At 46.6% G+C, this 24,509-nt stretch overlaps 1 protein-coding gene across 12 annotated transcripts; it reads left to right on the top strand.

The window, feature by feature from the left end:
- Positions 1–18: 18 nt before the first annotated feature.
- Sirt3 (sirtuin 3) lies at positions 19–24,335 on the top strand. 12 transcript variants are annotated; one of them, XM_087659890.1, is made up of 7 exons: positions 19–62; positions 8,805–8,993; positions 9,071–9,303; positions 10,441–10,541; positions 18,752–18,913; positions 22,906–23,115; positions 23,896–24,335. In XM_087659890.1, exons 2-7 carry the CDS (start codon positions 8,947–8,949, stop codon positions 23,914–23,916), a joined length of 774 nt encoding a protein of 257 aa, XP_087516016.1. In that variant the 5' UTR covers positions 19–62; positions 8,805–8,946; the 3' UTR covers positions 23,917–24,335.
- Positions 24,336–24,509: the final 174 nt, after the last annotated feature.

The following is a 24,509-nucleotide window of genomic DNA, read 5'->3' as shown; positions in this document are numbered from 1 at the left end:
CGCCGCGCCGCGCGGGGCATGCTGGGAGCGTCCCAATAGCCCCACGGGTTGCGGTCGTCAAGGTAACCGCGTTCTTGGCTTCGGCCAAACTTCTCCGAGGTTTCTGGCCTTGCCTTTGAGGCGTTATAGAGGTGCCTGGGTACAGCTGGCCACCGACTGGTCACGCAGCCTCAAGCCTTCAGTCGTGGGTCCTCTGAAACCGGATGGTGTCTGACGAGGACTAGGTGTGATGTAATTCCTGACCGCAGTAAGCGCTCAGAGAGCGTTAGTTATCACCCGCCTGCTCAAGGAGGTCGAGCGCGGTTAAAACAATGAGATCTCCTGATTTGGCTCCCCAGCCAATAAGTCAGAGTCTCACAGACGGAGAAGCTGCCAACACCAGGCATAAACCCACCCTTCGACACATAGGGTTAACGTTCCGAGGGCTGGCCTGGGAACCGTGTGAGAGGTGGAGCGCGGGGGGGGCGGGACTTGGCGAGAATAGGGCGGTGCTTGGCCTACGGGGGCGGGGATTCGGATGGCACTTGACCCTCTAGGCGCCGTAAGCCTGCAGAGCATCATGGCGCTGAGCTGTCGACTGGTATTGGCCGCGCTTAGACTGTGGGGTCCGGGAGGTGAGCCACAGCAGGGGAGACACGGGCCTCCGCAGATAAGCTGTCAACGGTGTTTTAGGGGCGGGTAGCTGGAAGCAATTGCGGGAGAGAGGACCCGGCAGGTGCACCCTGTCACAAGGTTCTGCTGACCGGCCATCTGTACCTCATCTCCTTAAAGATGTTTTCCTATGTAGCTGTTTCCATTGCAGCCCAGTCTTTGAACTATTTTACAGAAGTTCATTGTATGGATGTCTTATAATTTATATCACCATTTCCTTATTGAATACTTTCTAATCTTGAATTATTACAAATAACGTGACGAATAATCTTGCTTGCACCCCATTTTGAGCATACATTCCCAGTAGACGGCCTTGTGTAAAGTTACATGGTTTGTATTGTTTTGAGACTGGGTCGCGCTCTCTCTCTCTCTCTCTCTCTCTCTCTCTCTCTCTCTCCCTCCCTCCCTCCCTCCCTCCCTCCCCCTCCCCTCCCCCATTTTCCAAGACTGGGTCTCTTTCTTGTTCAAGCTGGCCTTGGGCTGGCTAGGTGAAGAAGGATGACCTTGAACTCCTGATCCTGCTTGCTTCCACTTCCAAGCTACTGAGATTATGGTCACATGCCACCACATCCAGCTGTTACTTATGTTTTAATTGTCCCCTATAAAGGTGGTGGAGCCAAAAATTTCACCAACAGTCATTCTGTCTGCAAAATAGTTACGTGTTTCTATTGTATACTCTCCTGTATAATCCTGAGAGGGATCAATAGCAGTGATATTTTCAGTTGGAAATGAGTGAGTTTATTAAGTTAGAAAGAAATCATCACATTGCATATTCAAAACAATCCAGCAGAAATCTATTGAGGAAGCTCCTTTAAGGTAGCCAGCTGGGACTTCCAGTAAAGGGAGTCCCTGGCAGAATAGAGTGACCACTTCAGTGAGGTTTTTTTTAGTAAAGCAACAGATAGAGGTAATATCAAATTGGACACTTGTCACATCCAACAGAAACTGATAGAGAAAGTAAAGCCGGGATGGTCAGTTGGAGTTGCCCGATGAGCTTTCCCCCATGTCTGAGCTTCGGGTTTCCTTCCCACGGCAGGCACTTTCCTATACTGGGATAAACAAAATAACCTCCCATGGAAATGGGTCACCTTCTAGCTGTCCTCAAGGGCACAAGTGTTTTCACGCTTGGGCTGTTTTGCTGTTCTCTCTCCATCCTATCACACAGTTAGGGGACCAGCTCTCCAGACTTTGGACTTTGAGACAAACATGGGCCTGATATGGGGTTGTTGGCCTTGCCTTCCAAAGCCATCTTCTCAGTGAGCTCAAACAACACACAACACAGGACAATTTATCATATGATGTGCAAATTTTGTGTGTATTAGTGCTGGGTTTCAAATTCAGGCTTTGCACTTTTCTGGTAGGCTAGCATGGTACCACGGAACTAGAGCCTGGAGTCCTTACATTTTTAGGGCTCACAGTTGTTAGCACCCTATAATGGATGGATATTCAGGTAGACAGTGGTATATGCACTTGATGCAGGAAAGAATTTAGTAAAGAGTTGTTCATTTAAGCTACTGCTACAGAGCTCTTTCTCTATACCAGACTTCTGGGTGCTGAGGTAAAGCAGGGATCAGAAAAGACTAATTTGTGGAAGCATTTCTAATACAAGATCATCTGTGGGACTGTCTGGCTGTCATCAACCCGAACACAGGAGCTCTGGGATGTCTGAGGAGGGGGTACCTTTACAGAACACTTCTTCTGCTCTTGATTTTAGATTTTGGGACTCTTTTATGACTTCATCCTTTGTCTCTTTGCAATGTCTTGGGTAGTACTCAGTACTAGCCTCAGGGTCTCTTCATCTCAGGGACTTTATAGGGGCTGCTTCAGATTGTCCGTAGCAGCTGACTATGATTTGCCTCATGCTCTGGTGTGTGTGTGTGTGTGTGTGTGTGTGTGTGTGTGTGTGTGTGTGTGTGTGTGTGTGAGAGAGAGAGAGAGAGAGAGAGAGAGAGAGAGAGTGAAATATTGCCAGCTGCAGATAGTTTCTGTGATTGCATGACATTTGGGATTCTGGGGACTTTTCAGAGGGTATATAAATGGTAGGACCCCAAGAGGTGGGTGGGTTTTTGTTGCTGGTCATAGTCGGTTAAGTAGTCATGCTCAAAGAAGAAACAAGAAGAAATTAGATATCCTGATGTCAAAGATCAAACTTGCCACAAGGAACTCGATGACCCTAATCAGCAGGAAAAACAGTCTAACAACAACACTGTCCCCTTTCCGACCCAGCTTTATGCGTGGCTCTCTTTCCTTTCCTCTCCTCTCTACCCTTTTCTTCTCTCTTATCTAGTGTTTGGGGTTAAAAAGGGTTGAAGAAAAGGGGTACAGAAGGGTGGAAGAAAGAACCCACAAAGTAGCGAATGCCAGCTACAGGCACTCTAACAGGAGTGAGAGCCAGCACTGCTGCCTTTAAGAGGAGGCCAGTGATTATTTTTGGGATTCAGCAAGGCATTTGACCCTGAGGGATTATGGTACTCCAAAGGGGAGGTCATGCTTCTCAGGCAGAGTATGCTGATGGGGAAAGGGTTACTTAGATTTCGATATTAACACACCCTCCCTTTGTTTGGCTAAACTGAAGGGTTAAAACTATCAGTAGAATGGCATTCTAGGAGAGCTTCTGGGAAAGCAGGCAGCAGGATATGAAGTTGATTCTGTAAGGAGCAAAGGAAGTGACGAGAGCAAACACTGCTAGGATCATCTTGCTAGAAGACAGGCTCTGAAGTGTCTAAAGGTGTGCTTATAACATCTTGATTTCTGGATTGTATTTGAGTAAAAGAGACATGCTCAGATGCCTGTTTTATGTCAGTATTAACTTTAGACTAGTCATTTATTTGGGGGAGGGTTGTCAATTTGATCTGTTTGATCTGTTCCCACCAGTGTGGAGAGGCCTCTGTACTGGTGACTGGGGCCATCTGATGGGAGAATTGATCTGGTTCTCCAGCTCTCAAGATGTGAGGAAAGTACCTGTGTCCAGAGGCTGATAGTCTTGAATTCAGAGCAGAATTCCATGGTGATGGGGACATTGCCGCTTGGTTAGATTTCAGGAGAGTCCTGAGTCAAGGCTGTAGACTCAGGAACCTTCCAGGGCCAAGTGAAGCTGCCGTGCCCAGTGTTTCTCTGGCTGCAGAATTTGATGGGGTGGGATGGGGTGGGTGGGAGGCATTTTCAGGCTAGGTTGCAGACTCTGTGCTCTTTGTATTGTACCCCCTCCTCGTATGTGTTTTTAAACAAGCAGGTGTGTGTGTGTGTGTGTGTGTGTGTGTGTGTGTGTGTGTGTGTGTGTGTGGTGTAGAGGCTATAGATTGATGTAGGAGATCTTTCTTTTTTTTTTTTTTTTTCTTTTTTCTTTTTTTCGGAGCAGGGGACTGAACCCAGGGCCTTGCGCTTGCTAGGCAAGTCCTCTACCACTGAGCTAAATCCCCAACCCCAGGAGATCTTTCTTGATCACTTAGTTTTTATTTTTATTAAAATCATTTCTAAAAGTTTATGTATTTTATGTGTATGAGTGTTTTCCTTGCATGCATTTCTGTGCACTGTATGTATGCAGTACCTGTGAAGACCAGAAGAAGAGCATGATCCCCTGGGAATGGAAGAACAGTATATGCTCTTAACTTCTGAGCATCTCTTTAGCCCCTCTACCTGTTTTTTTATATTTTTATTCCTTTTAGTTATATGTAGTTGTGTGAATGTCTGCATGTGGATGTGTTCATATGGAGTGCTGGAAGAGGTCAGAAGCTACAGGCCCTCTAGAGCTGAAGTTATAGACAAGACCACGTGGGTGCTAGCAGTTGAACATGGGTCCTCAGGAAGAGCATCAACTGTCCTTGACTAAGGAGCCATCTCTTTAACTCCTGTCTTGTTTTTTGAGACAAAGGCTCTGGATGAATTTGAAACTTAGCAATCTGGCTAGGTTGGTTGGCATTTAAGGCAACTCCGGAGCCTTTGAGAGCTGTGTGGGGAGAGCCCTGATTTGCTGCACACGTGGCCTTGCCTGACTGTATAGGTTTGGCTGCTGAGTCTTGCAAGCTGTCCTGAGGAGCTATTTACCCCAGTACCTCTAGCTCTCAGGTAGGGATTTTTTTTCTAGAATCATTTTTAGAGCCTCGTTTTTATCCCAATTATATCATGGTGTAAAGTCTGAGCATTTTAATGTTCTTTAAACATCATGGTATCTATTACATCCTGGGGGAGTACTTTGGTACTACAGCACGGAGTGATTTCCTTGTTAACAGGCCCCCTTAGCATTAGCATCTGCCTTGCTAGGCTTCAAAGGAGGCCTTTCCCGCTCTGCTAATGAAACTGCCCATTTGCCTTGTTAGGAACTGAATTAGGCAATGGTGATCCGAAATTCTTTTTTTTTTTTTTTTTTTGGTTCTTTTTTTTCCGGAGCTGGGGACCGAACCCAGGGCCTTCTAGGTAAGCGCTCTACCACTGAGCTAAATCCCCAGCCCCGTGATCCGAAATTCTTAAGGAAATTCTAGAGAGTCCTAATATAGATTAAGAAATCTATAACCAAAAAAATTTAGCCCAGGCTTTGTCCAGGGGTAGAGATAGTTTTATGATACTTTCTTCCTCTAGGCTTCTTATTTTCTACAGAAGAGTAAGCTTTATTGTTATTTTTAAAATGTAGTTGGTAATTCTTTGCAATCCCAAGGTCAGAAAGCTATCCCTTTGATAATTTTCTTAGAATTCTTATTGTTCAACACCATGATGCATCATCTTTTGAGATGAGATCTTGCTATGTTGCCAAGGGTGGCTTTGAACTCCTAGTCTTAAAGGGCCCTCCTACCTCTTCTGAGTAGCTTTTGAGTAGCCATGATTACCAATGTGCTTGGCTTATCTCTAATCAATATTTATATATGCTGTGAAGGAGGGTGTCAATTATTCTGTCCGATTGACATCTGTTTATTCCAGCATTTAAATATAAAGCAAGAGCGACACAACGAACTTTTCTCCACTGCGGAGCTCTGGATACCTTTGCTGTAAATCACATCACTATTTCTGTTTCTGGATTCTGTACTCTGTTTTGTGGTGTAAGTCCAAGAACTTCACCTACCCTTTCTACAACTGTCCTTTGCATGTAGGCTTTCTCCCAGAAGAGGCTGTCTTAGTCACTGTTCTATTCCTGTGAAGAGACACCATGACTGTGGCAACTCTTTTTCAAGACAGGGTTCCTCTGTAGCTCTGCCTGTGGTCATGGCAGCACGTCTAAAGGAAAGCATTTAACGGAGACTTGCTTATAGTCAGAGGCTTGGTCAGTCTGTTATCATCGTGTTGGGGAGCATGGCAGCAGGCAGAAAAGCATGGTGCTGGAAAGGTAGCCGAGAGTTTCATCCTGATCCGAAAACAGGGACAGATTGGGCCTAGTATAAGCTTTTGAAATGTCAAAGCCCAATCCCAGTGACACATTTCCTTCAACAAAGCCACACATATGCCACACCTCCTAATCCCTCTCAAGAACTTCCTGGTGCTGAAACAGTCAAATCTATGAGCCTGTGGGGGCCATTCTTATTCAAACCAACATAGAGGTATAACCATTTTTTCCCTTTGATACAGAATTTTTTTTATGAAAAAAGAAATATAAAAGGAAAGAAAAGGACATGACTGCCCCTAGGTATGATGGAGGAGAGTTTATTACAAGAGAGCATAGGCAGAGGCAGGTAGATCTGGGAGAGTCCACAGTGGTCATGACCCTGAACCATGTAGGGAGAAGGGGAGGGGAAGGGAGAGAGGGAAACCAAGTACAGCTTCCAGGAGGCCAACGGTACAAAAGAGAGGCAGGCACCCAATGTCTGGATTATATAGGGAAGAGCCTCTTGGGGGAAGGGCAGTGCAGACTCTGAGTTGGAGAGTTCAGGTGAGATGTGGCAACCATAGTGTTTATCGATAGGGACTGAGGTGCTGGGAGAACCTGGAGGGCAGATCTCTGCTTTGATATGTTAAATAGACATCTCAGCCTCCTGACTCAGGTTTGAAATTGAATATTTTTATTTATTTATTTTGCTATTTGATACAGAGTCTTTCTGTGTAGTCACAGCTGGCATAGAAATAACAGGGATCTGTCTGCCTCTGCCTCCCAAGCACTGGGATTAAAGGTTTGAACCACCACAATGGCCCTGATACAGAATTGTTTTCCTCTAGATAAGACAAGAAAGGGTGATACAGGAAGAAGTGGGGATAGTGGCACACAGCTTTTTGCCTTACACTTGGGAAAGCAGAGGCAGGTGAGCTTTGAATTGGAGACCAGTCCAGTCTACAGAGTGAGTTCCAGGATAGCCAGGGCTACACAAAGAAACCATGTCTCGAAAAATAAAACAATAAAAAGAAGAGGCAAGTTCAGAAAGCATAGAGGAGACTGGAATGGAGGGGAGTTAGAGTCCTTGGAGTTTGTCTTTAAATTCTAACACAATCTCTAAGGTTTATTTCCTATTGTTTTAACATTAATTAAAAAAGTTTTGCTCATTTCTAAACCTTTATTTCACAGAAATCAGCAGTTTTAATAATTTCTTCCCTGAGATGCTTTGAAATTCTAATTAGTTTGCCTATTTTTGCCTTTTATTCCCTGGGACATCTGGTTTTGCACAGAAAACAAAACCAATTTAGAAATATCAAGTGTTCCCCATTGTTCAGATACTTTTAAGTTGAACTATTGTAATTCTCAACCTATGACAGTTGGAGTACTGACTGGCAGGTGTTCTCCAAAGCCTGCTCCTTCCTCGGAGCTGTCTCTCCGTTAGTACATTTGTCCCTGGACCTGGCGCCCGCTTTGCTTGCTGCTGGGGTCTGCATTCGGGCTGTTGTAAGTAGCCCCTTGCTTCTCACTGAGCAGTTCCGCCCACTGTATTTTGTGCTTATCCGGTGTGCTGGCAGGAAAGAAAGGGTGCCTAGGACACAAAGCGATTGCCTCTTATGTATTCTTCCCAGCTGGGAACAAGGTTTCTTCCAAGGGAACAAAATCTCTTGTCAGAGGCTTCTCTGTGAGGCTGTTGTGCTTCTTGGGGAGTTTGAATCCTCTGCCCTGATGGACTAGAGAGAGCAAGTGCCTCTTATCTTAACCATCTTTATGACTAGACCCCCACAGGAGTTCTAAACTAAAAGGAAGGGCCAGGTTGCAGTGAGGAAGAAAGGAAAGCGTGAAGGCTGAGAAACAGATTCTGATAAACGTTCTATTACAGATGTTCAGATATTCTGACGGTTGCTCTGCAAAAGAGGCGGCCAGTACAGTACTCAGTGAGATAAGCCAGTGGACCATCAACCAAACCAAGGCAGGCCCAGACTCTGGACCCCAGGGAGGACTCTCACGCATCTGTCCAAGAAGGCAACATAGACAGTTGGACACAAAGGCCTGTTCTGGATCCTGATGACTCCTCTGATGGGATGGGATCATCTATGGGCATCTCACTCTGAGTGCCTAGACCTTGGACACAAAGCACAGCTCTTGCTTCAGAGCGAATAAGGCATAGATTATTGTGAGCCCAGTATGAGTGACCATACTGGAAACATGGACTCAGATTACACGAAATAAAGTCTCACTTAGGGAAGGAGTTATACAAACTTTCAGTCACAGAATAAAAGACAGTCAGAAATTCATGTATTTACTGAATACATCAGGGGAACATCAGGTAGGTGGGTTAAAGTCAAACAGTAAAATCTGCTGTAGGTTTCAGATACTACCTAATGAGAGTCTAGCTCCTGGATTGGTGGAAGCTTGTATTCTTTGAAGTCAAGACATTCCAAAGGTCTTACTTCATAGTCAGAAGGATGTTACCTATCCTATCCAGGGGACTAAAGGTGACTCAAGATAAGTTTAGCTCTGGATCTGCAACATTCCAACTCTAAAGTTCCAACTGGCCAAGCAGCTGTGGTTTTTCAGAGCCCTCTAGCTCACGCCATTGATGATGGGACTGTGTTGGTTCCTGGATGTAATCAGTGAACCTGTCTGTAAACCAGAAATGTTTTGCCCCCAAGTGAATCTCAATTCCTGATGCGAGATGGTTCTGTGATTTAGTTGGTAGTCATGCGTGTTGGGAAAGTGGTTGTTTGGATGCACTGGAGAGGCCAGGTCCACCTTTGATGGTGGGAAGAGTCCAGCCGAGGTCACTCTTGCTAGCCTAAGACTGTTGCCTGCTGCCTTTCTTCTGTGCTCTTGCCGTCAGTATTACAGGTGGGAGAAGGCCCATATCCCTCTCTGTGGGAGCCTCAGGCGGCTTTGGATGTGGAGGACACAGTGAGAAGAAGCTGTCTCTGCAGGACGTAGCTGAGCTGCTTCGGACCAGAGCCTGCAGTAGGGTTGTGGTCATGGTGGGGGCTGGCATCAGCACACCCAGTGGCATCCCAGACTTCAGGTATGCTGCAGTTCCCTTGGATGCCATTTCCTCACTGTCTTCTGTAGGGCGGCTCAACCTTTCCCTTCTCTCTACAGATCCCCAGGGAGTGGCCTCTACAGCAACCTTCAGCAGTATGACATCCCGTACCCTGAGGCCATCTTTGAACTAGGCTTCTTTTTTCACAACCCCAAGCCCTTTTTCACGTTGGCCAAGGAGCTGTACCCTGGGCACTACAGGCCCAATGTCGCTCACTACTTCCTTCGGCTGCTTCACGACAAGGAGCTGCTTCTGCGGCTCTACACACAGAACATCGACGGGCTTGAGAGAGGTGAGCCTTGGCCCCTTGCATGTCTGTGCCTGTTTCTCAGGCCGTCCATGGCCTAGTGTTTATGTTGGCCCTGGGACTGTTGCTAGGCAGCTGGCTATGCCTTTACCACTTCTGTGTTTGGGGCCACATGGAAACCTCTCTGCAGGCCTGTCTCCTACACACCTTCTGGGTTCTGAGTTTAGATGGAACTAAAAGTCTTATTATTTTGAATCTAGTGTTTCTCCCTCTCTCTCCCTCCCTCCCTCCCTTCTCTCACTGTCCCTCCATCTCTGGCTCTCTGGCTCCCACCTAAGGAACCCTTAGGCCTTTCTCTCAGTTCCCATGTACGACACATGGCCAGTCCTTATTCTCTGTTCCCTCCATCTCTTTCGCCCTCAGATTATTTTCAGGCAGATCCCTCACATCATGGCGTTAATATAGAAACAATGTCTAGATGTTTATGGATATCTATGAAAGATAAAGCCTTGTTGAAGCACAACTCTGATGCCGTTGTACTGAAGAGCCTCCAACATTTCAGTGTTGTCCCAGTCAGTGACATCTTGGCTCAGCTTCATACCGAGATAGCAATGGTTAGAGCCTGAGTACCCTGAGGGAGGTGCTAGTGCTTCCCCAAGATGCAATCTGCAGGCCCATGGCAGATCCACCCACTCTGCCATTCTGTGGGGTGCTGTGGTCTGAAGTAAGACATCACATTGCAGGGATAGAATCCTGTGAGAAGGAGTCTACAGCCCAGCACCAGAGGCAGTAGTGGCTACCCCAAGTTCCCCTAAGCAGAAGGAAAGGTTTTAGGGGAAGGTAGGAAATTCTTGGCTTTGGGTTTAAGCACTGCAGTTACCAAAGAGCAGTAATAAACTTCATGAGGACTGTTTGTTGTTGAGGAGGTTCTGCTACAGCTCCCCCCCCCCCCATAAACCTCGAATTTACTCCGTCGTAGCTCAGGCTGTCTCGGAATCTCAGTTTTTTAGCCTCAGCCTCCACAGTGCTAGGGTTATGTGTTTGAGCCACTACATGCAGCTAAGAAGTCTTTGCTCATATACAGGTTTTTGAAACCTAGTTTCATCAAGCCCAGCAGGTGTGCTTGTATACTTGCATAGCCATCCCAGAGGCTGTGACACTGAGATTTGCTTTGGATTTCAGCATCTGGTATCCCTGCCTCAAAGCTGGTTGAAGCTCATGGGTCCTTTGTATCAGCTACGTGCACGGTCTGTCGAAGGTCCTTCCCAGGGGAAGACATACGGGTGAGTCACCTCCCGAAATGGACTCTGCCTTCTGCAGTTCTTGGGGGTGGAGGATCTTATAATAGTTTGTTTTGTGCTTGTTTATTTGTTTGTTTTTAAAACAGGATGCCCACGGAGGTCTGAAACTCACTAAAATAGCTAGGCTGGCCGGCCACGCAACCCTAAGGATCTGCCTGTCTCTGCCTCCCCAGTGCTGGGATTACAAGTGTATCTTACCAGGCTTGGCTCTGCTCGCTTCTTTGCTTGCTTGTTTGTTTCCGACAAGGTCTCACTATTTAGAGCAGGGTGACCTGGGACACAAAGAGATCCTCTGCTTCTGTTGGGTTAAGGATGTGCTCTACCGTGCCTGGCTCCTGTATCTTTGACTTAGAAAAATAATACATACTTTTACTTAAAAGAAGTAAAGCTGGGCTGAGGACGAGACGCAGCTCCATGGTGGAGAGCTTGCCTGGTGTACTCAGGCCTGGGCTCTATGGCCAGCACTCCCTCCACCCCAAAAATGCAGGTCAGAAATATATAGGGAAAATGAGTCTCCCAGGCAGGCATGATTGCGCATGCCTTTAATCCCAGTACTTGGGAGCAAGAGGCAGGCAGATCTCTGTGAGTTCCAGGCCAGCCAGAGTTATGTAGTGAGACCCTGTCTCAAAAAACATGGAAACGAAGACACAAAGAAACGAAGGAGAAAGAAAATGAATCTCTATGTAGTCAATCCCTTTTGCCTGCCATTCATGACTGGGGGATAATGTAATAGTCTGGTTTTTTAAGACAAAAGCTATACATACATATAAATATGCATGCAGGTATCTATACAGACATACCTCTAAGTATTAAAATTAGCTCACTAATTCCTATTAAGTTTTTTTTCCTAAATTCTCTATATTCCTGTCTACTTTAATGGGTATCTTATGTTGATATCTGAGACATGTTTACTCCTTTTGTTATTCAATATAAGGCATTTTTAATGTTATGATTTTGTCTATTAAAAACAATATGGGAGGGATAGGAAGATGGCTCAGTAGGTGAAGTGCTTGCCATGTAAGTGCTAGGCAGGCATGACAGCCCACCTGGAATCTTGGATTTCTAGAACAAGCTAGTATGTAGACTAGCTCTGCTGAGCTCAAAGACCTGTGTTCGGATCCCCAACACCCTTGTACAAATTGGGCACAGTAGTATATGTCTATAACCCTGGGGCTGAGTGGTTGGAGACAGATATACCTTAGAACCCGCTGGCCAACCAGCCTCGCCTAACTGATGAGCTGCAGGCAGAGACACTGAAATCAAAAACTAAATTCAAACTTTTACTCCCAGCGCTTGAGCCGAGGCAGGCAGGTCGTGGTGAGTTCCAGGCACACGCACACGCACACGCACACGCACACGCACACGCACACGGTGGAGAGTGACTAAGGATGGTGCTCAGCACCTACCTCTGTCCTCCATATGCACACATTCATACGCGGGTCCATATTCACTCACGCATACTATTCTGTGAGGTTCAGACAGCGTGGAGCCAGCGTTGGCCGTTTGCAGCTGGTAGGGATGATGGATGGTTCCATGCTAGGGAGAGGTGAAATCTATGGGCTCCAGGGCCCAGGCTTTCAGGTGATCCAGTGACCCTTAGGAGAAGGGGATGGGCAAGGGTTGGCATTCTTCAGCTAGCACCTTTGAAGCCTGGAAACTGGAAGACATTAACCATAAACAAGCAAGACCCGAAACCACAAGGCAAGATGGAGACGGTGAGAGTAGTAGGGTGCATGACTCTCCAGGGCCAGCGTGTGGAATTCTGGAAGAAACAAAGCTCAGTGGCCATTTCAGGGTGGCATACATGGCTTTGCCTGCTGGGCACTGGATTTACCTGAGGTTGGTCTTTGGGGTCCCTCCTGAAGGGAAAGCATGTGTTCTCGGATTGGTTTATTTGTCTTAGTAGTTTCTCCTTATTTCTCCTTTATTGAACTCAAGTCTTCAGCAAGAGCAACAAGTGCTCTTAATTGCTGAGCCATCTCTCCAGTCCCCTTTCTAATAATTTTTAAGTTAAGTTCCAAGGTATCAACCAGTTCTGCCATGTCTTTCTAGAGCAATCTTTATCATACCAAGTTGTTACACACCAGCCTATTGTCACCTCAGAACTGGATCATAGAGTCACTCAGTCCATGTCCTTTTGTGACTGGCTTGTTTCAGATGTACTGTCTTCAGTTTACCCATCTCCTGGTATGTGTCAGACTCCCCTTCCGTTTTAAAGTTGGGCACATTTTTTACCTGTATTCGTTTTTTGATGAACGCTTGTGTTGCTCCTCCCTTTTGGCCATTGAGAATGTGGGTGTGGGTGTGCCGACAACTCTTGGAGACCCTGCTTTCGATTCTTTTCATTATATTCACAGGAGTGAAATTGTTAACGTCTGTGGTGAACCTGACTTAAATTTCTGAGGTTTCCTTGACCTTTCCAAAGAGGCTGACCCATGTACATCCCTGCCCTTTGTCTCCTGCTCCTGCACTGCAGTTACGCTGATGACTTTGTCCACTGTGCAGAGCATTGGGCAATGCTCAGTGTTGTCAGGTTGTTTGGTTGGCTGGGCTTTTGGCAACTATCATAGTTTTTCTTGTGTTTTCTTCTCAGTGTTTAAATGTTCCTTCGTTTATGAATTTGATCCATTTTGAATTAATTTTTGTATACAATACATGCACAGTTCCAACTTACCAGCTGAGATGAAGTCAATCTAGTCTAGAACAAAGAATTACATTTATTTGAAGCTTCCCCCAAGCCCCAAGACAGGCTTTCTCTGTGTAGCCCCGGCTGTCCTGGGACTCACTCTGTAGACCAGGCTGGCCTTGAACTTCTTTGGATCTTAGTATTCTGATCTCAAAGACAATTCAGGAAGTAGAGAATGTGACATCTGATCGTGACCCGTTTTCATAGCTTAATCTCAGAGGGTTTGTTTTGGGGTTGTGAGAGGTGTGAGGGGTGAACTTGTCTCCCGTGAAGCCTTGTTTGGCATAGTTCATGAGGTCTGCATGTGCTGGTGAGTGCATGTTCGTCTGCAGACCTGCCTGCCACCTGCCTTACAAAGACACACATTCCATTTAAGGACTCACAACAGGCTGTTCAACTGGGACTTTCTTCCTTAAAGAATTCATCTTTTCACTGTACCTATCCACTTTTTTTTAGCACTTTAAAATTTGATATTATTTGTTTTATGTGCATGGGTGTTTAGCTGGATGTATGTCTGTGCTCTGTGTGTGTGCATGGTGCCCAAGGCTAGAAGGGGAGTCAAATCCCCTGGAATTGGAATGTGGACAGGCTGTGAGCCACCGTGTGTGTGCTAGGAATTGAACTCAGGTCCTTTGGAAGAGCAGCCAGTACTTTAAACTCCCCTGTTTCTCCAGCTTCTCTCAGGCTCCCCTCAACCCACTTTGTGACAGGGTCTCACTCTGTAGCCCTGGCTAGCTTGGAACTTGCTATGTAGACCGTGCTGGCCTTGAACTTGCAGAGATCCACGTGCCTCTGTGTCCTAAATTCTAGGATGACAGGTGTGCACCACCATGCTACTATAGTGCCCAAACTATACTTCCTCCCCAATAATAGGCTTGATATCCTTTTTTAAAAGTATTGATCATGTATGTAGGGATTTGTTTGGGGCTCTCTGCTCTGTTCTATTGAGTTGTCCATCTTTTTTTTTTCTTTTTTTCTTTTTTCTTTTTTCCGGAGCTGGGGACCGAACCCAGGGCCTTGCGCTTGCTAGGCAAGCGCTCTACCACTGAGCTAAATCCCCAACCCCTGTCCATCTTTTTTTATGCCAGCATCACTGCTTTGGTTACTGTAGTTTGTAGCAAGTTTTAAAGTCAGGAAAGGTAGTGGTAAATAATAAAAAAGATACACTATTCCGTGCTTTTGTGGGCACCAGAGGGCCTCATGGCATCTGTGGGGCATTTTCATCTCAATCAGCAAAATGTCTCCACCTGACTCTCTAAGTTCCCAATTTCCATCCCACACTGCTGTCAGCTACTCTCTGGCCCCAGCAGCGGCTGCCCTCTTGAGACTCTGCTGCGAAATCTGCTCATATTGCCAGCATCCACCCCTTACGGTTATAGTCACAATTCCCAGTATCTCAGTAAAATTGACGCTTTAGAAGCTTGTAATTTATCAATCAGATTTTTATTAGTAAATCCTCACTTCACAAAAACATCCCCACAATAAACTCACAAGCAATTGATAATGATATAAACTGCCTACCTAGACAAGACAAATTGCCTATAAAAATCCATCCCTTAAGGATTTTCATAGCTACCTGTGGCCATTTAAGGCCACGCGGATCTGGGTTGTCCTCCTCTGCCTCCATCTTGGTTCTTCTCTCCTCTCTCTCTCCTCTCCAAACTCAGTGCCCGCCTTACTTTTTCACTGCCCAACCACAGACCTTGCCTTATCTTGTGCCTGCCCTCACCTGCATAAAGACATCAATTCACAAGGAAATATGAATTAAAGTTCTTTATTTCACGAATGTGTGTGAGTGTGTGTGTGTGTGTGTGTGTGTGTGTGTGTGTGTGTGTGATGTACAAGGTCAGAAGAGGGCATTGGATCCCCTGGGACTGGAGTTGCAGATAGTGTGAGCCACCGTGTGGGTGCTAGGGATCAAACCCAGGCCCTCTGCAAGAGCAGCAGTGCTCTTAACCACTAGGCCATTTCTCTAGCCTATGCAATATGAATTTTAACAAGTTTTAGGATGGCCATGTCAGCTTTTGTTACTACAAGAAATACATCAAATAATAAACTTAGAAGACAAAAGGTTTATCTTGGCTCCAGTGTCAGAGATTCTGGCCCATGTTTCCGGACTGTGACAAGGTAGCACTCCATGATGGGAAGTGTTACAAAAGTGCCCATCCCATGGTTACAAAGAAAAGAGAAGAAGGAAGAGGGAGGGGTCCACCCCTCTTTGAGGACGTGCTCCATATGACCTGTTCTCCAGTGAGTCCTGTCTTCCACGGGTTCTACCCCCACAGCAGTACCACAGGCGAGGAGTGCGTCCTCAGCACATGGCCTTTGGAGATCAGCTTTTTTGTTTTGTTTTAGAATCTTTGGAGTTTTGGCAGAATTAAGTAGGAAGTCAGATAGTTACCATGCACCCATACTTTTACACGTACAGCTTCCATCACTGCCAGCATGCCCACCAAAGTCAGATACCTTGAGCTGATGGACTCACGTGGAGTGGACAACACACTCCTGGAGCCCGCAGTAACCTTAGTGTGGCGTTTTCTGTGGGTTTGGACTACTGCCGCTCTCCTCAAGCTCCTTTGGGTTCTTCGTGTTCATCTTACGTCTACTTCAACCCTTAGCAACTCTGATCTTGTTTTCTTACTGATCTGTCTTGTCTAGAATGTCATAACATTGGGATCATACAGTATGGAGACTTTCGTACTGGCCTTTTTCGCTTGGCAGCGTGAGTTAACGGACAAGACATTGTTCACCCCTCACACACACACCTGTCACAATCCTCGAATAAACCCTCTAGGATTAAGCCTTGAAAACAGCCACCATCAGACCGCCCATCCTCTATGTATTTTTCTGGCCCAACAGCTGACTTCTTATTAGTAATGTGTAATTAGTCTAGATTTGCCATGGTTCATCCACTCTGCAATGTGAATGCTTATGCTTTATGCATTTGCTTTATGCAGGTTTTTGTGTGAATGTAAATCTTCAAATTCATTGGGTAAATATTAAACATGATTTTTGGATCACAGTAGAAGTGTGATTAGTTTGGTAAGAAGAACTAGGGCTAGATATAGCTTAGTAGTATATGTATGGATATAGCTTAGAGAGCTTGACTAGCTCATGTGAGGCCCTGGGTTCAGTTCCCAGCAACACACACAGGCATGCATGCACATACACCCTGTCTTTCAAAGTTACTATGATACTGTGCTTTCCAACTGGCAGCCAGAACCCCTACTGCTCCATGTCCTCATCAGTATTTTTTAATTATCCATGTTCAGGATCCAGGTCAGATCTGATCAGTGATACGTGTTGATTTAATTTTCAATTCCTTGGTGGTTTTTAATGGTGAGCATCTTTTCAGGTGGTTGCTTGTTATCTTTTGTTCTTTGGGGAGGTCTTTCTCTTTCCTGTCCCTCTCTCTCTCCCCTCCCTCTCTCTCTCCCCTCCCTCTGTCTCTCCCTCCCTCTGTCTCTCCCTCCCTCTGTCTCTCCCTCCCTCCTCCTCCTCCTTCTTTCTCCCTTCCTCTTCATCCTCTTCCTCCTCCTCCTCTTCTTTTTATTTGTTTTGTTTTGTGTTTTTGTTTGTTTTGAGACAGGGTTTCTCTGTGCAGCCCTGGATGTCCTGGAACCAATCTGTGGACCAGGCTGGCCTCAGACTCAGAGGTCCACCTGCCTCTGTCTCCTAAGTGCTGGGATTAAAGGTGTGCTTCTCCACCACCCAGCTGTGGTTTGCTATTTTCAAAATTGATTTCTTCTAGTTGAACTTTAGGAGTTCATTGTAGGAGCTAGCAGGATGGCTGCACAGGCAAATTTACTTTTTTTTTTTTTTTAAGATGCAAGGCAGTTTAAGACCAAGGCAGTTTTAAAAAAAGACTTTTTGTTGTGGTTCCAGAGGGATAAGAGTCCATCCTGGTTGGGACACAAGGCAACAAGAGGCAGGCATGGCTGCAGGAATAGGAAGCCAAGAGCTCACATCTTTAAAGGCAAGCATGAAGCAGGGTGAGGATAACTCTCAAAGTCTGCTCCTACTGCTATGTCTCCTCCAGCCAGGCAGCACCTCCTAAACTTCCCCCTAAGCACTGCAGCTGAGGCCAGGCGCTCCAGGGCCTGGCCCTATGGGGTCATTGCTTTTTCAAAGTACCACAGGGAAGGTGCTTGGTGCCAAGCCCGACAACTGAGTTCTGTCCTTGGGCTTCACATGCTGAGGCAGAGAAACAGTCCCTACATGCCAACTTACATGGGCATCATGCCCTATACATACAAAATAAAAGTGGAATAAAAAGGTTCTTTTGGTATATTTTAGTTAATAGTTCATTATCAGATACGTCTTTTGTTCTCTCTCCTCTCACCAGTTCGCAGTCTCCTTTGGCTTTGGAGTCCTAATAATCTGGGAGCTCTCTGACTTCACTTTCCTTCTTCCATGCCGAAATTGGCTCTCCTAAATCCATTAGCTAATCATGTTTTCTGCATATTTTTCAGACTTTTTCCTTAAGAATTTGCAGCTTCCCTGTGTTGTGTTTCCATATGCGTCCCTTTGATTCATTCTGCTTCTGTCACTGCAGGGGAATCCCCAGCCAGGCTCACCTTAGCTGCTCATCACTTCCACCCCCTTCCTCCCCTCTCCGTGTTCCCGGAGTAGATGAGCATTCACCTTCTGTCCGGCAGTCCAGTCGTGGCTTCTCTGCAGTGTACGCTGTTGCTACTGCTTGTGTTGCATTCTGGTGATTTCTTCTGGTCTATTTCAAGCTTATCAATACCTTGTTGTGTTGTAGAGAATAAAGTTCTTTCATTGGAATTTATCTTTGCTTTTTACTACCAGAAGTTCTATTTGGTTCTTTTAAAAAATAATCCATAATATTCAAAAATTTTCTTTTCCTAGATATCTTAAGCTGGCCATTTTCCCCCTTTTAATTTAAACACAATATCGTTTTATTACCTGTAGCTTATAATGTCTGGCACCTGTTAGCAGTTGTTTCTACTCATTCTTGCTGAATTTATTCTGCTAAAACCTACTTAGTTAGCTATAAATCTTTATTTTACAAGGATGTTTCTGTGGCCTTGTCAGAAAGTGTATTGCCTCCTTTTCTGTTTGGCGTGAGACATGGTCTATGGTCAGTTACTAGAAATTGTCATCTACTTTATCTTAGCCTCTGAGGAGGCAGTCTGTGGCAGCGCTGGTCACTCCTGACAGTGTCAGCAGTGAGTTGCAGCTGACATCTAGGGTGGAAGCAGAACACTGGGGACAGGCCCGTGCTGCCTTTCTCACTGTGTTCAGGATGCCTACAGAACACTCTAAGGGCTGTGGGCCATCCAAGGTGGAACCTACAGGAGAATTTGTGGGTAAAACTAGGACTTGATTTGACATATTTCAGAACACCCCCCCCCCAATTTAAGAAACAGTTGACAAAAATTGCTAAAGCCACATGTGGTCTATGACAAAATTGCCTTGAAAAGCCATTGCCTTTCTATCTTTTAAAAGTCATCTTCCTCTCCCTTCCTCTCTGATTCCCCAGGCTGACGTGATGGCAGACAGGGTGCCCCGCTGCCCTGTCTGTACTGGCGTTGTGAAACCTGACATTGTGTTCTTTGGGGAGCAGCTGCCAGCAAGGTTCTTACTACATGTGGCTGATTTCGCCTTGGCAGATCTGCTACTCATTCTTGGGACCTCCCTGGAGGTTTGTTGAAATTCATGTGGGGATGGATGGGAGGGGGGTATGGAGGGCTAGGGCCTGGTTGATGGTGCTACCTTTTTAGGTGAGTAGAGTCTCTCTGGTGGTGACACTTGGGGTTTGAGAGCAATGGCTATGTAGGAGGTGTAAGGGCGTATTAAAAGGTTAGCCATGAGGCCGGGCTGAAGGACTGATCTCGGCACAGAGCTTGTACTATGGGATGGGAAGCACATGGCAGTCCTGAAGTGACCTTTGGTGGGAGGAGGTTTGGCTGCGCATCAGCAGTTAGCTGGTGGGGACCAGTGGGGTTGGGGTCTACATGTGGTATGTTTGTGGCTCTGTATGGAGGTGACCACTGGAGGGGTACAAGCTGTTGATCTGCATCAGAGTCTGAATGCCAGGAAGTTTCCAAAAGGTGTAAAGAGGGAAGACCACGGGCTGGAACCCATCCATGTGTAGACACAGGGGCAGAAAGTCCAAAGGCTGTGTTCAGGAGGCCAGATGTGCGGAGGCCGAGGTCTGTGCACTCAGCCTGTTACCGTTCCTGCATGATGTGAACCAGGCCAGTCTGGTGCTTTATACCACTAAAGTGAGACTCAAAACTAAGGCACCATTATGGATGGGTGTACAGAAGGGAAGTGTGAGAGTGAAGGAACAGTGTGGCATGGGCTGAGGAGGGGTGAGCCTTATCAGTAGGTTTCAATAAAGAGGTAGGACTTCCCGCTTAAGGTTTGGTGGGGCACCCCACAGTGGCCGGCAGTGAGGCCTGGGCTGTGGGGGCGACCACAGGGAAGCCTGATGCTCTGCTTTCTGCTGAGAAGGCTCCTGTGGGCTGTGCTGTGAGTTGGCCAGGACAGGGCTCCACAAAGGCCCTGCTGCTGGGCTTGGATGGTCTTGGCAGATGGTTAGATAAACCAGCAGGGGCCCAGGACTGTGGTGTAAAGGCAGAAGGCACTATGCCACGTAGGACGTGGGAGAGAGTACGCTACCACAGGACTACGGTGGGGCCTGTTCCCATCGCGTGGGTCTGAGGACACCAGCTCAGCCTTACACAGGTATCTGGTAGCAACGCTGGAATACCTTTTAAAAGTACATGGTCACGAAATGCGGGCGTGGGAAGCAGAGTCAGGAGGGACCTGAGGAAGGAACTGGGTGAAAGGTGAGCAAGCAGGAGATTCCAGAGTGCTGTGATAGACACAGGTTTGGAAGGAAGGACAGACTTCCAGAGTGCTGTGATAGACACAGGTTTGGAAGGAAGGACAGACTTGGGTGGGGGTAGAGGGGCAGTCAGGGGTCAAGGGTTGGGCCTCTGGTCTGTGGTCCTCAGTATATGGGCCCAGTTCTTCTGATTATGGCGCTATCAGATAAGGATACTAAGGCCATCAGTCACCTTTATTTTTGAAGTAAAATGAAAATAGCCACTTCTCCCTGATTATAAATGTACCATCTGATTTCTTTGTTTACTTTGAGACAGGGTCTTTCTACATAGCCTATCTGTCCTGGAACGCAGTATGTAGACCAGGCTGGCCTTGAACTCACAGAGATCCCCCTGCTTCTGTATTCAGAGTGCTGGAATTACAACCACTCCGAATACAGAGTGCCTGCCAACCGTATGCTTCTACTCATTTCTGCCAGGTGGTGGTGGCACACGCCTTAAATGCCAGTGTTTGGGGCACAGAGGCAGGACAGCCAGGACTGTACAGAGAAAACCTGTCTCAGAAACCAACAACCAACCAGTGACTCATTTACAACAGCAGAGGCAAAGTCAAGAATCAACTTTATTTTCTTTTAATTTTTATTACCTGCCACATTTTGCTACCATATGTGGGTGTTATGTCTGCACATATTTTTGGTGCCTGTGGAGACCAGAAGAGGGCATCTGAGCCCCAGGAACTAGATGTGGAGGTAGCTGTGAGCTGCCATGTAGGTGCTGGGATTCTCTGGAAGAGCAGCTAGTACCCTTAACCTCTGAGCCATCTCTCCAGACCTAAGACTCAGCTTTAAAGACCAGCAGCTACTAATATTTTGGCCTATGTCGTCTTGGGTATCTTTTCTTGGGAACAAAGGGCAGCCAGAAGCTGCGCACTGTGTTATGTGGGTGGTGTGAGCGTCCACCTGAGCAGCCTTGCTAGTGCCCTGCTAGTGTGTCTTGTGAGTGTGAGGGCAGACAGGACAGGCCTCAATCCATTACCAGTGTGGGGTGACAAATCTACAGTGTTCTATACCCCATGTTTGTGAAAAAATAGTGACATGCTAGACTGCGTAGCGCTCAGGAGCTCTACTGTGTCTGGACCTGTAAGAAAATGTCTCTAGGCAGTTTCTCATTGGTGGACAGTAGAGACACACAGTAATTTGTGTTGTCTGCCTGCAGTGACTCTCCTTGTATTTACACCTCTGCACATCTTCTGCAGGGCAAATGCTGATACTTGGTAAAGAGTCCAGTTTCTCCTATATTCACCAATATGAAAATGACCTATTTTGGTTTTCTGCCAGTCTGAAAAGTAATAAATAGGTATGAGGGGCTGGTGATGTGGCTTTGTGGGTTGCTTGCCTAGCAAGTGCAAAGCCTGGGTTAGTTCCCTCCACAGGCGCTGTGAGATCTTAGATCCCCACTTGTGATCATGTACCATTTGTTAGTTCCCTCCACAGGCGCTGTGAGATCTTAGGTCCCCACTCGTGTTTATGTACCATTTGCTTTCTTTGCCTAGTTGTACCCTTCACCCACTTTCCTCTGCGCTGTAGATTAGCAGCATAACTGATGTGTATAAAGCACCCCACCATACACTTTTCCACAGTGGCTCTATGTAGACGTCAGTGTGGCAGTGCTCAAGTCACCTCTCCTCTCACTGAAGGTTCACGTCTAGAACACCTTTCCCTCCTCACACCTACAAACCCATTTGTCTTTATTCTTATGAACTTTAAAAAAAATTTGTTTCTATGCATGTGTAGGCCAGAAAACAATTTGTGAGACTCCATTCTGTCCTTCAACTATGTGGATTCTGGGGATCAAACTCGGCTTGTCAGGATTGGTGGCAAGCTCCTCACACACTGAGCTGTCTTGGCCTTCCCTTACTTTTTAAGAGCTGTTAAGGTCTTTTGGCCTGTTTTGCCTTTTATTGAAAATTATATATATGAATATTTGCCTGTATGTATGTATATATTTATGTACATATGTATGTGTGTATACCCTGTGGGTCTGGTACCTATGGGCAGGATATTGAATACTCTAGAACAGGAGGTACAGTTGTGAACTGCCATGTGGGTGCTGGGAACCAAACCCAGCAGCAAGTGCTCTTAACTGCGGAGACATCTTTCTGGCCCCTTATTTTGTTTTGAGGTGAGGGTCTGGATGACCTTAAAACTTGCTGTGTAGCTGAGGATGACCTTGAACATCTGACCCTGTCTCCATCTCTGACTGCTGGCATTATAGGTGCACCACTCTCATACTTGCTAAGCAGCTGTGTTGTTCACATTTAATCTAGAATCCATTTCAAAGTTCCTTGGTGAAAGGTAAAAACTGGCTTGTCCCTTTAGATAAGAGCCAGGCTGGTATCTCCCCAAATGCACTCATTTCCCAGTTATTCTTGGTGACAGTAGCATTGCCCTTTAGGACACTGATGGGGACCCAGGAGGTGGGACAGTAGCAGGCTGGTAAAGGATGCTTGCTCCTCTATGTCCTGAAAGTATAGGGGGTGCTCAGAGCAGGGACCAGGCTGTAGAGTGGACGATGCTTGGATGCTTGCAGGCAGAGCACACAGACAGGGAGGAAGGACGGAGTATGGACAGGTCAGGGTTTGTGTTGGCCCACTGAGCAGAGAGAGGCTATAGATGGGAAAGAGATCACCCAGACCAGAGTGTAAACAACCTTCAGAAACTAAGTGGCAGGCTCTGTGTCACAGTGTCAGCTTTCTCTCCAGCTCTAAGGCCTCAGTGACTGTAGTTCTCAACGTCTTCATGTGCATGGACGCCCTGCCCTTCACTTCTGGGTTATCTTTCAGGTGGAGCCTTTTGCCAGCTTGTCTGAATCGGTACAGAAATCAGTGCCCCGACTGCTCATCAATCGAGACTTGGTGGGGTCCTTTGCTCTGAGTCCTCGAAGGAAAGATGTGGTCCAGCTAGGGGATGTAGTCCAGGGTGTGGAAAGGCTGGTGGACCTCCTGGGGTGGACACAAGAGCTGCAGGATCTCATCCAGCGGGAAAATGGAAAGGTACGAAACTCAGCTCTGGGCTAGTCCGCGCATCCTCTTCTGGTCACTGCCCTCAGCACACGGTTTAGGATGGCTTTCTGCTTCCTGCTCTACAACTCTGCTGGGACTTGGGTCTGTGACCTAGGGGAGGGCAAGGGCTGAGAAGCGGACATTCGCTGCACCCTGCATGGGACAGAGTCAACCGGGGATGGTTTGTTAATCAGTGTTGTTACCCATTACAGCCATTGGGACTAGGAAGCCAGGGAACACTGTGTTCTAGGCTTTACAGTTCCTGTGAGTCACAGAAAAGAATCTTCCTGTGAGAACCATGTTATATGTGGTTCTTATAAGCAGGTGAAGCAGTGCCCAGAGGATCTCACCCAAATGTATCACAGTTATGTTATGTGGCTCTGGGCCTTGGCCTGTGGTCTCCTCACTTTCACTGGCAGAAGCTCCCAGCCTCTTGTTTAGCCTGAGCTCTTAATGAAACTGGACCAAACTGAAGCAGGACATATTGAGAAGGAGCCTTGGCATGTACTGCTTCCACAGATGTAACCACCAGGATTACATCGTCTTGTTCCAATGTTAGGCTCTTAGAGCTAAATGTACGCAGGTGCCATTTATTAGAAAACAGTCTTGATTTAGCTGCCTATGCGCTAGGCCTTCTGGGATCCCTTTTCTTCTTCAAAGACAAAAAGTTTGTTCCATAAAATATTTTTGCTTGACTTCAATGACTGATCCATGTGTGGGATATGCTAGCCTCTCGGCGTGTGGTAGTAACTGCCCTTCTGTCTGTTCTAGCTGGATGGACAGGACGGATAAGACAGACTATGGCTTACTTCTTCACCTGCGGGAAAGTCGCACAGGAGATCATCCTATTCCCAGGGAGACCTCATGTCTGAAAACAGCTCCGACAGGTTTACAAACATGGGCCAGACCACAACATGTGTCCTGGGCAGTAGTCCCAAGGCTGCCTTTGTTAAGGCTGACCAGGGACCTTTACCCTTGGGGCCATGTGTTACCATACAAAGGAGCTCCACGTGTGTGCTCTGTCCACCCATCACTGCTGAAGCTTGCAGTACAGTGCTGCTTTCTGACAGAGGCCTTAGTTACCAAGAGGGCAGGGCAGCATGCCCATCGCTAGACAGCTGATACGCTAGGCTAATCTAGCATGTTGGTCGGTAAAGTGGCATCTTTAACTGAAAAATCATTTTTCGCATGAAATAAATTTAGTATAAAAATGTGGCATCCTTTCATTTGTCTCTTTGGGATAGTAAGTGTTGACATATTTCAGGTTGTGTGGGTATTCTCCTCTGGATGACAGAATTGAGCCCATTTTTCCCTTGGCTTACCCTGGTGTTAACTCAGGCCCCTCTCATACATTCCCTCAAAAATACCCCGTCCTTTAGAATCCC

This window comes from Rattus norvegicus, chromosome 1 (assembly GCF_021556685.1).
Source record: "Rattus norvegicus strain SHRSP/BbbUtx chromosome 1, alternate assembly SHRSP_T2T, whole genome shotgun sequence".
Classification (NCBI taxonomy): domain Eukaryota; kingdom Metazoa; phylum Chordata; class Mammalia; order Rodentia; family Muridae; genus Rattus; species Rattus norvegicus.
This window is presented reverse-complemented; position numbering and strand designations above follow the sequence as displayed.

Excerpts from the sequence above, each read along its gene's own strand:
- Sirt3 (XM_087659888.1), top strand. The coding sequence starts at position 560 with ATGGCGCTGAGCTGTCGACTGGTATTGGCCGCGCTTAGACTGTGGGGT. Across the intron at positions 9,304-10,440 it reads CATCGACGGGCTTGAGAGAG|CATCTGGTATCCCTGCCTCA; the intron begins GTGAGCCTTGGC and ends TTTGGATTTCAG. Across the intron at positions 23,116-23,895 it reads TCCAGCGGGAAAATGGAAAG|CTGGATGGACAGGACGGATA; the intron begins GTACGAAACTCA and ends TGTCTGTTCTAG.